Source organism: Mus pahari, chromosome 18 (genome assembly GCF_900095145.1).
Source record: "Mus pahari chromosome 18, PAHARI_EIJ_v1.1, whole genome shotgun sequence".
NCBI classification, from domain to species: Eukaryota; Metazoa; Chordata; class Mammalia; order Rodentia; family Muridae; genus Mus; species Mus pahari.
Window position 1 is genome coordinate 1,612,928 of NC_034607.1, and position 11,276 is coordinate 1,624,203.

The 11,276-nt window shown below is 45.4% G+C and overlaps 1 protein-coding gene across 5 annotated transcripts in view; it reads right to left on the reverse strand.

The window, feature by feature from the left end:
* March2 (membrane associated ring-CH-type finger 2) overlaps positions 1-10,992 on the reverse strand; it is a 32,318-nt gene extending 21,326 nt beyond the window's left edge. For 3 of the 5 annotated variants that reach the window (XR_002381184.1, XR_002381183.1, XM_021218142.2), the window contains exons 1-2: positions 10,861-10,992; positions 2,534-2,761 (exon numbers count right to left, since the gene is read on the reverse strand). Coding sequence is in view for 3 of the 5 variants with exons in the window: in XM_021218142.2 (XP_021073801.1) it covers positions 2,534-2,709 (176 nt within the window). In the remaining 2 variants the exon portion in view is untranslated. Of the gene's footprint in view, positions 1-2,533; positions 2,762-8,336; positions 8,457-10,860 lie in introns of all 5 variants that reach the window. The other 2 variants (XM_029531533.1, XM_029531534.1) reach the window with 1 other exon arrangement.
* Positions 10,993-11,276: the final 284 nt, after the last annotated feature.

Here is an 11,276-nt window from a genome sequence, read left to right on the forward strand (position 1 = left end):
TGGCTCAGCAGTTAAGAGCACTGACTGCTCTTCCAGAGATCCTGAGTTCAATTCCCAGCAACCACATGGTGGCTCACAACCATCTGTAATGGGATCCGATGCCCTCTACTAGTCTGAAGACAGCTACAGTGTACTCATATAAATAAAATAAATCTTAAAAAAAGAAAGAAAGAAAAAGAAAGGAAGGAAGGAAGGAAGGAAGGAAGGAAGGAAGGAAGGAAGGAAGGAAGGAAAAGAAAAGAAAAGAAAAAGAAGGCAAGGAGAGGGGAAGAAATGAAGGTCTAGAAAACTTATAACCTGTGTGTGTGTGCATGTGCGGGCGCGTGTATGTGTGTGTGCGCGCGCGCGTGTGTATGGTACACATTGAGTTACAGGTGCATATGCCTGTGTGCGAACATGTGAAGGCATGTGTCTTCCTAAGGTTTCTCACTGAACTGGAAGTCTGCACTTTCAGCGAGGCTGACATGCTAGCCAATAAGCTCTCAGGATCTGCCCACGTCTTTTGCCCAGCTTGTGGTTAGGTCTCTCTTTCCACCTTTATGTGGGCTCCTAGGGTTGAACTCAGGTTCCCAGGTACACAGAGCCAGTTTTTTATACATTGAGACATCTTGTCAGCATTTTCAGCTTATGATCCCTTCAACTTACAGTACGTTCCTCATAACAAACCTTCATTATGGAAGGTGCAGCAAATCCCCACATTCTGAGGACTGTAACACTATGTTCTTGGAATAATCCGACCAGAAAGGCATTTCAGTTTGTTCCAGGTCACTTGGGGAGAGAAAGGCATCCACAGGAATTTCATCCTAGGTGCTGTCCCCCACATTTCTCTCCCTCTGCATTGCTTCCCCAAAGCCGAATGTCATTGGTGTTGTATAGCCCTACTCTCTGGACATGAGAGTCTCATCATTTTCATCAGAGGAGCTGGCATTATTTGCCAGTAACCTTCAAGACCCAGCCTGTGGACTATAGGAGGAGGAGGTGAGAAGGTCACTAGATCCTCCCCTGATCCCAGACTCCTACATCTTTTACTTCTAAATATACTCCATTATTTCTTAGTTACACATGACTTTTTATGGTCTACAAGGTGCTAGACTAAATACAGTACACGGGAGCTTCACGAAAGGGGACTCCATGTATGGCGCTATAGGAAAGTATTCATTAATGCTGGTAAGACTTTCTGGTGATTCAGCTATTCTGGGTGTGATGGTTTTCTATATGCTTGGCCAAGGGAGTGGCACTATTAGGATGTGTGGCCTTTTGGGAGTAGGTGTGGCCTTGTTGGAGTAAATGTGTCATGGTAGGGGTAGGTTTTAAGACCCTTATCCTAGCTGGCTGGGAGGCCAGTCTACTTCTAGCTGCCTTCAGAACAAGTAGTGAAACTCTCAGCTCTTCCAGCCCCATGTCTGCCTAGACATTGCTATGCTCCCACCTTGATGATAATGGACTGAACCTCTGAACCTGTAAGCCAACCCCAATTAAATGCTTTCCTTTATAAGAGTTGCCTTGGTCATGGTGTCTTTTCACAGCAGTAAAACCCTAACTAAGATACTGGAGTACACATGTTCCTGTAAGTAACCACATACCCATGCTCTATAAGTAAGTCCCATAAACTCATTGGTCCCCACAGGCCCATAAAGAGTGACACTTTTAGGTAATGTGGCCTTGTTGGAGTAGGTGTGTGTATGTAAAGGCCAGAAGTCAACATCTGGTGATATTCCTCAGGGGATGTCCACCATTTTTTTTTAAGTCTCTAATTGGCCTAAGACTCACTAATTAAGGTAGCTTGGCTCACCAGAGAGCTCCAGAGATCTGTTAGTCTCTGCCCCCTAGTACTGGGATTACAAACACAGGCTACAATGCTGTTTCTTACACAGATTCTAGGCATGGACCTCAGGTCTTCAAGCTTGCACAGCAAGCATTTTATGAACTGGACCATCTCCCTAGCTCCACTGATAAACAAACACCCCAGTTACTTGGATGCACATGTGTCTGTGTGTGTGTGTGTGTGTGTATATACACGCTAATATATACATATTAAATACTATATATGTGTATACATGCATATATAAATATATTAAATATTACATATATGTGTGTATATACATGCTAATATATATATTAAATACTACATATGTGTGTGTGTCTGTGTGTGTGTGTCTCTGTGTGTGTGTGTGTGTGTGTGTGTGTGTGTGTGTGTATACACACATACCCTATTTTTTTGTCTCTGTACCCAAATAAAGGAGTACCCAAAGAGGTCAGAAGAAGGTGTTGGATCCCCTAAAAATGGAGTTACAGACAGTTATGAACTGTCCAATGTTGGTATTGGGAACTGAACTCCTATCTCTAAAAGAGCAGCAGCAGGTCCTTTTACCAATGAGCCATCCCTCCAACATCAGTATTTGTTTTTTTTCTCTAGTATATTAACCCCTCTGACTCTCTCAGTGACTGGACTCCTGAGCCCAGACTACTAGAATATCATTCAACCCAGAGAGACATGGGGACAAAAGCCTGGCTACTAATGGTCACTACTCACCTCTGTGTGTCCAAAGCCCGGATGACAGTTGAGAGCAGCCGGCCATCCCGTGAAGTCACTTGTGCTACATATTGAGGTGGCCCAAGCCCTGTGGCCTCTACAACCTTGGAAAAGGCAGGGCTGCTAGAACAGTCACATAGAGAGCCAGGGAGGTGGCAACAGTCACCTGTCGTCATGGCCACAGGGAGCCTCCTGTCTTCAGGGCCTGAGGCCCATGGTCCCAGGAACCTGGGATGGAGTGGGCAGAGAGATCAAAGGCAAAATTAGTGAGTCACAACAGCAGTTTTGTTTCCTCTTTTTTTTTTTTAAGGTATGTATGTGTGTATGTTCATGTGCTTACAAGTATGTGTGTGAGAGTGCAAGTGAACATGTGCAAAGGTACATGAGGAGAGATCAGAGGCAGGAAAATACCCTTGTCTTCTACCTTGCCTGAGACAGTCTCTTTTTTTGTTCTATGTACACCAGACCAGCTCACACCCAGCTTCCAGAGATTTTCCTGCCCCCTCCTCCCACTTCACAGTATGAGGACTAGGATTGCATGGAAGGTTTATTGTGCCTGACTTTACATGGGTTCAGAGGATGTAAACTAAAGTCCACACCTTCCTGTAGCTAGCATCTACCCACAGGATGGGGGTCCCCAGCCTGAGTCCCTCTTTTGATTTCACTATTTTACTTTATGTTTATGTGTATAGGTATTTTGCCTGCATGTCTGCCTGTAAACTACTACCTGGTGCCTGCAGAGACCTCCTGAAACTGGAGCACACATGGTTGCTAGCCACCATGTGGTTGCTGGGAATTGAATCCAGGTCCTAAGGAAGAGCAACCAGTTCTCTTAACCTCCAGGCCATTGCCACAGCCTCTGAGCTCATTCTGTAGTATAGGCTAGCCTGGCTCCTGAGTCCTGTCTTGTTAGAGACTGTGAAGATTGTTTGTTTACGTGCAAAACTGACACACTCAAGAACCACCTGGGAGGGACTCTCAATGAGGAACTGTCTACACTAGGTTGGGATGTAACCATGTGCCCTTGGGAGACATTTTTTTTTTCTTTTTAAATTATGTTTGTTTTGTGTGTAATATGTATATGTATGTAGACAAGTATGTTCCAGAACATGCATGTGAGAGTCTGAAGAGAGCTTCAGTTCTCTTCTTCCATAATATGGGTCCTAGGGGTTGATCTTCAACTCAAGGTTGAAGACCAGTTGCTCTGTCCTCGGTTCCCAAGGAGAGGCTACAGGAAATAATGAACACCTTAGGTAGCCATTCTTGTCTGCTTGGGGTAGCTTCGGTGGGATTCTGCCCTCTGAAACATCTGGAGTCTCTCCTATCTAGGGATTTTCTTAATTGGTTACTTGAGGTGGGAAGACCCACCCTGTATGTAGGTAGGTTACACACTGGACTGAACGAAAAGGGCAGAGTGAGCTGGGCACTAGCCTACATACGTTGTTCTCTGCTCCCAATTATAGACATGATATGATGAATGCCCTCCACCTTTTGCCACTGTGACTTCTCTGATAGCCTGGAACTGTGAGCTAAAATAAATCCTTTCTTCTCCTCTGAGATGGTTTGTATATGCTCAGCCCAGGGAGTGGCATTATTAGAAGGTGTGGCTCTGTTGGAGTAGGTGTGGACTTGTTGGAGTAGGTGTGGCCCTGTTGGAGTAGGTGTGGCCCTGTTGGAGTAGGTGTGGACTTGCTGGAGTAGGTGTATGACTGTGTGCGTTAATACCCTCATCCTAGCTGCCTTTAAGTCAGTATTCTGCTAGCAGCCTTCAGATGAAGATGCAGGGCTCTCAGCTCTTCTTGCACCATGCCTGCCTAGATGCTGCCATGCTCCCACCTTGATAATAATGGACTGAACCTCTGAACCTGTAAGCCAGCCCTAATTAAGCATTGTTCTTTATATGACTTGGTCATGGTATCTGTTCACAGCAGTAAAACTGTAAGACATCCTTTAAGTTGCTTTTATCCTGGTATTTTATCAGGGCAACAGAAATAACATTAAAACAGAACTCTAAGACTATGGACAAAGACTTGACTCTTTGAATCTTTGCATTTGTAAAATGTAGGTGAGAACTCTACAAGTTGATGTATACAGCTTAGGTAGGCTTAGAAGACAGCTGGGGCTTGTGTTGGATTTTCTCTCATTCTTCTGAAGAAAGGCAGGCATGGCCCCACTTCAAATTCCTACAAACCAGTCTCCAAGTCACATTTTCACATAGAGGAACATTGATTGAAAGTGACTGCACACCTGTGTACCATGCCCTTTGCTCAGTTTTTTACACAGCCAGAATCACCCTGTTCTAGCTAAAACCAGATCCTTGAGACTGAGCTCAAGGAGTGGCGCACACACACACCCCTGGGATGGGTGGGGATGAAGGGAACTAGAAATTTAATGTTTTGCACCAGAATGGTGAGTCACTCAGGTCCATTGTGCAGGCCTCTGTCCAACTGTGCACTCTGAGACACCTCAGTTCATCTAGGAAATGACACTTTTGTGTCCCCAGAAGACCAGTTGCTCTGTCCTCGGTTCCCAAGGAGAGGCTACAGGAGATAATGAACACCTTAGGTAGCCATTCTCATCTGCTTTGGGTAGCTTCGGTGGCATTCTGCCCTCTGCCTCAGGGTCTAATCAGCAAAAGAGAACCTACGAAGGCTGGTCCTCTTCCCCAGAGTAGCATGACCGGGACTCTAGCTTCTCGACCAGTGTAAGCTACTTCTATGAATGTTTTCTCCTTCCTAGGAGTAGGAAGGGACCTGTTTTACTAGACAAGCACCCTATCAATAAGCTATACTCCCAGCTCCTCCACCACCACCACATACGTACTTTAAAACTTTTTCTTTTTGATTTTTAAAAAATTTAATAATTTTATATTACACTCATTTATGGAGGAGGAGGTGGATGCAGTATAGAGTACATATGAATGTCAGTTCTCTCCTATCAAGTAGGTTTTGGAGGCTCAAACTCAGGTCATCAGGCTTGATAGCCTATGAACTATCTCACTGGATGATAATGTTTTGATTTTGGAAAGAGTACTATCAAGCTACTTAAGCCCACATGGTTGTAACTTGCTCTGTAGCCTAGGCAAACCTTGAACTTAAGACTCTCCTGCTTCAGCTCTTCAAATAACTGAGGTCATAGGAATGTACCATTAGGCTGACTCTCCTGAAAAATTCCATGAAATTAAGAGAAGGCTCTTTAGGCATCAATCCAGAGCTAAAGATCATTGGTTTCAATTTGTCCAACATCCAGGACTCTCTAAGAGTTAAATCCAGAGCCCACAGCACCCCTAATAGTATTTGTAAGTCCCAACCGATAGGGCCAGCCTGGCCCCATGTCAGCTCTTACCAGCACTGCCTGTGAAAATCAGAGACCCAAAGACATGGAAAATAAATTATTATCTGACTTTTTGCACCCAGACAGTCTGTTAACAAATCAGCTCTTCCCTGAAGAGCTCAGCTAAAACAAATCCAGCACAGCCTCCTAGGCCTCTACAGGTGAGCCAGGGGTCAGATAAGCAAGTTTCAACCAGTCAGACATAGGCAGGAGGAAGGCTGAGAGCCAGAGAGAACAGCTACAGGGCATTGGCCAGGCCTGCCTTGTTGTGGACAGTGATGCTCCTTTAAGCAGAGTGTACAACTGAGAGGTCAGTGGGGAAGTGCTGGTCCACCTCAACCTCTGATGGTTTGTTTTAGATTTTCCTCTCTCACCCACACCCCCTTTTTTCTCTTCTCCTCTCTTCTCTTCGCTTCTCTTCTAGTGCCTGTGAAGCAAGAAGAGGGCATTGGACCCACTAGAACTAGAGTTGCAGGTAGTTGTGACTACCATGTGGATACTGGGAATTAAATCCAGGTCCTCTGGAAGAGCAACCAGTGCTCGTAACCTTGAGCCATCTCTGAAGTCCCAACCTTGGTCTTTCCACCTTCACCTTCCAAACACTGTCATTTTGAGAATGCCACATAGCTGTATGTAGTTCTGCGGATAGAACCCAGGGTTTTGTGCATGCTAGGTGAACACTCTACCAACTGAACTACATCCCCAGTGCTAGCTCGTTCGCTCTGTCTCTGTCTCTCTGTCTCATTCTTTCACTCTCCTTTCTTGGTGACAAGGTCTCACTATACAGCTCAGGCTGGAACTCCTGATCCTCCCACCTCTGCCTTCCAAATACTAGAAGATAAGAGACCTTAGTATTTATACAAACAACTGTGCATTACAAGAATCATCACAACTCCTTACTTTATCTACTATTGAGGGGGGAAATTCATCAATATTAGTAAATCTGCTCACACCAGTCCTAAATTGTAACGTATTAACAGCAATGTTGGGCAAAGTAGCACATGCCTATGATTCCCGAACTCTAGACACTAAGGTAAGAGGACCAACAGTTCAAGCTTATTTGGGCTACAGAGAGCTGAAGGCCAGGTGGGGTTACAAGAGACCCTGCATCGAAAACCAAAACAAACATCGGCAGGTAAAATGGCTCAGCAGGGTAAGGCATTGATGACTGAGTTCTAATCCCAGACCACATGGTGGAAAGAGAGAAAACACCCACACACACACACACACACACACACACACACACACACACACACTATAATAAGTTTCAAATAAATAATAATAGCAGCAAAAATGTATTAAACACTGAATACTAAGGCTGGGGTAGTGGCTTAGTTGGTAGAATGCTTATCTAGCATGTACAGAGCACTGGGTTGCTTCTCCCCGTGACATTATAAAACTGTGTATGGGGGTACACACTTGTCATCCAAGCACTCAGGACATCCCAGCACTCAGGCAACAGGATCACAAGGTCAAGGTCATCCTCAGCTATATATTGAATTTGAGGACAGCCTGGGCTATCTGAGACACTCTCTCCAAAATAAATAATGCACACAAAATATTAGATTATCAAGCTATCTGTCTAAGTTCAAACGTCAAGGAATTGTTGTGAAGTGTCTCCTCTTAGACCAATCTGGTTAAAATGACACAGAATTCACTTATGGCATAGGGTCCTCTCTGAAATCTTTTTATTTATTAATAGACCTGTCATGTGCATCTTCATGCTCTTCAGTAAATTCTGGAAAGAGGGACCTTGTTGTACATTTTTCCTGCTGTCCTCAGCACCTAGTCCTAGATCTGGCACAGAGTGACGGTATGTAGCCTTGCTGAATTCATTTCGTACTTCCAACTCTGTAACCAACTGGGAGACATAAGTCTCAGAGGCTGCCCTGCCAGTCTCTATGATGAGAAAAAGTTCTAGGACTACTGTGATGGATTTCATCAGGTCTTCATAACAAAACTATGACATAAGTCCAGTAATTAGCCTCGCTGATTGAAGAAGAGGCCTGTTGGGATCTCCCAGAATGCAGCATCCTTGGACCGCCTACGCCAACAGACATTCGTCCCTGCCTCGATCCTTGGACCCACCTACGATCGGACCGCCGCCGGCAACTTCTAAGACTTAGGAGGGGGCTGGGGATCTTTCCATGTTATTTAAACGGAGTTTGGTTATTAAACTTTGGAGCCTCGAACAGAAAGACCTTGTCCTGGCTTCCATTTTCCTCTTGCACTTTTCATTTCAGCCAGCCCACCTCTCAGGATGAACCCAGACCGAATTAAAGTGAGTTTTGTCAGAAACTCACAGAGGCCAAAGTTCAGAAAGGTCACACAGCTAGCACACGGCCAGGATTCAAACTATACAGTGAGTTGTCTGATCCTCAAGAGACATTAGGGGTTTTGTTGTTGTTGTCTCATTTAATTTTATTATGTTTTATTAATTTTATTTTACATGTATGAGTGTTCTACTTACATGCACGTATGTCCAGTGGGTGCTTGAAGAGGCCAGAAAAGGCAAATTACATCTCAATGAACTGGAGTTACAGATGGCTGTGAGCTATCATGTAAGTACTGGAAACTGATCCCAGGTTCTCTGCAAGAGCAGCAAGAATTCTTAACCAAATCCAACTCCTAGTTTTTGTTCCTTTGTTTGCTTTCCTTTTGAGACAGTGCTTCATTACATAACCCATACTGGCCTTGAACTCTTAGTGATTCTCCTGCCTCAGCCTCCTGCCCGCTAAGATTTCAGGAATGTATCATCACACTCAGATTCCTTTTTTTAGATTAATGTATTTAGGGTTTTTGTTGTTGTTGTTGTTGTTGTTGAAGGAATAAGCCAATAGGGAATAGGAGTAAGGTAAGCATGTAGGCACCTTACCAGTGTCTTCATCACTGAAGGAAATGTTTCTACCTCCTTCAGCAACCATGAACTGCCCACAGACTCTCAGGAAAGCTTCCTAAGTAACACTGGCGCTCAGTATGTTAAGTAAAAACTGTCACTAAGTAACACTGGTGCTCAGTATGTTAAGTAAAAACTGTCACTAAGTAACACTGGTGCTCAGTATGTNCTGTCACTAAGTAACACTGGTGCTCAGTATGTTAAGTAAAAACTGTCACTAAGTAACACTGGTGCTCAGTATGTTAAGTAAAAACTGTCACTAAGCTACATTCCACCCCCCCTTTTTTTTCCACCTAGAATGGTATAGGCTTTATGGCTATGTGATTCTGTTTGTACCCAAACCTGCAGCAGGCATCCTGCCTCATTCGCCATGTTCTCCTGAGAGCTTGGACTGACTATAGACATGTGCCACCAGGAACAGCTTCCAGAGATTTCCTTCTTTCTCTCTTTTACTCTCTCTTTCTTTGTTTTTAAAGGCTGGTAAGATGGTTCCTTGGGTAAAGGTGCATGCCACCACCAAGTCTGATGAGTTGCGTTTAATCCCCAGAACCCCATCAGTAGGAAGAGCTAGCTCCCAAAGCTGTCTTCTGATCTCTACATATGCTATCGTGGGTGAGGGCTCACAAACTCACACATAAACAAACAAATGGATAAATGTTAAAAACACAAGCATGGGCTAGAGAAATGGGTCAGCAGTTAAGACTATTTACGCCCTTGCAGAGAGCCTAGGTTTGGTTCCCAGTACCTATGTGGTAACTCACAGCTGCCTGTTACTCCAGTTCCAGGGTATCCAGCACTTTCTTCTGACCTCTGAGGGTTCTTACATAATAAACATAAATTCACAGAGGCACACATACATTAAAAAAAGAAAATGGTATGGTGGCACACAAGCTCAGTCCCAGTACTTGGAAGGCAGAGGCAAGCCGATCTCTAAGCCAGCCTGTTCTCCATAAGGAGTTCCAGGACAGCCAAGGCTGCAGAGTAAGACCGTCTCAAAAATAAAACAACTAAACAATACCAAAGTTACACTAAATAACCAAGTGGAACCTAGAAGTCTTCCTGCCTCACCCCCCAGAGTAGCTGACCTAACAGGTCTGTACCACCATGTTCCATGACCTAGGCACGTTATCCTGGCTCTGCACTGATACTGTATGCCTTGGTTCAAGTTCACTTGCTTTTCTGGGCCTTATCCATCTCTTTCTTACTTTAGGGTGTGTGTGTGTGTGTGTGTGTGTGTGTGTTTTCTTGGCAGTACTAGGATAAAACAAGGGCCTAGTGCATGCTAGGCGAGTACTGAGCTACACCCCCAGTCCAGAAACTAAGTTCTAATCCCAGAAGCTCTGCTTCTTACTAGCTGTGTGGCCTTGGGCAACAGCTTTAACTTCCCTGAACTTCAATTTGCTCATTTAGATGAAAGGAATTACTTTTACTACTTCTACCTAGTATGTTTCCCACTAACCACATAAATTCTGACTACAGAGTTTTTTAAAAAGTGTTTTCAATTACATTTATTTTGTGTGAATTTGTGCATATGATGCAAGGGTGTGTCTATGGAGTTCAAAAGACAACTTTCTGTTGTCAGTTTTTCTTTCACTATATGAGACCTCAAGACTGAACTCAAACAAGCACTTGACCAGCTGAGCTATCCTGGCAGTCCGTGACTACTGTTTGAATAACAACATTTTCAGTACAGTACACTGTGTAGCTTTTTGTGACGTGCCCAACTCAATGTTAATAATTATCCAGACAGAACCGTTATGAAGAGGGTTTCAGAGTGACATTAGCCACTTATTGACCTCCTACTGTATGCCAGACGCTTTTCTCATCAGCCATTTCCTAAATCAGGTTGGCTTCGAGATGACCCACTTTTCATTGATGGGGAAACCGAGGCTCACAGAGGTTTCTCCTGCGTGGCGAGGCTCGGAGACCTCTCACCAACCTTGAAATGATAATTGAGGTGCCTGTGTCCTGAGCAGGGCTAAGGCCAAGGGTACAGCCCTATCTGTCCCGCCCGAATACTCAGCCGGGGGCTCGAACCCGGGACCTGGGAGACCTGCCTACATACGCGGGTCAGGCCCATTCGCTGTTCAGTGCCTACCTGTTCCGCGGCCGGGCCGGGCGGCCGCACAGGCCCCTCGGTTGTCCCTGGCCCGGGTCCCGGCCCGGCCCGGCCCGTCAGCAGCAGCTTGCTCCGGCTCCGGCGGGCACCTGCGTCCGGGCACCGCCCGCCGAGCCGACAGCACGGCGAACCAATGAAGACTGCCTCTGAGTATCATCTGCCAATCAGCATACACGCCCCGCCCAAGAAGGTGGGGCCTCCAAAATACGGGACGTCCTGGGCGGTCCAGGCCCCGCGGCGCCGCAGCTTCTGGCTCCGCCCCTGCTGCGTTATGGCTCCACCCCGAAAATGGACCCCGCCTCATCCCGGCTCCTCCCCCATCCAATCTCTGGCTGTAGACTTGAGCCTGCCGCAGAACAAAGGCGAGTAAACAACTTCACACTTGCCAAGTAACT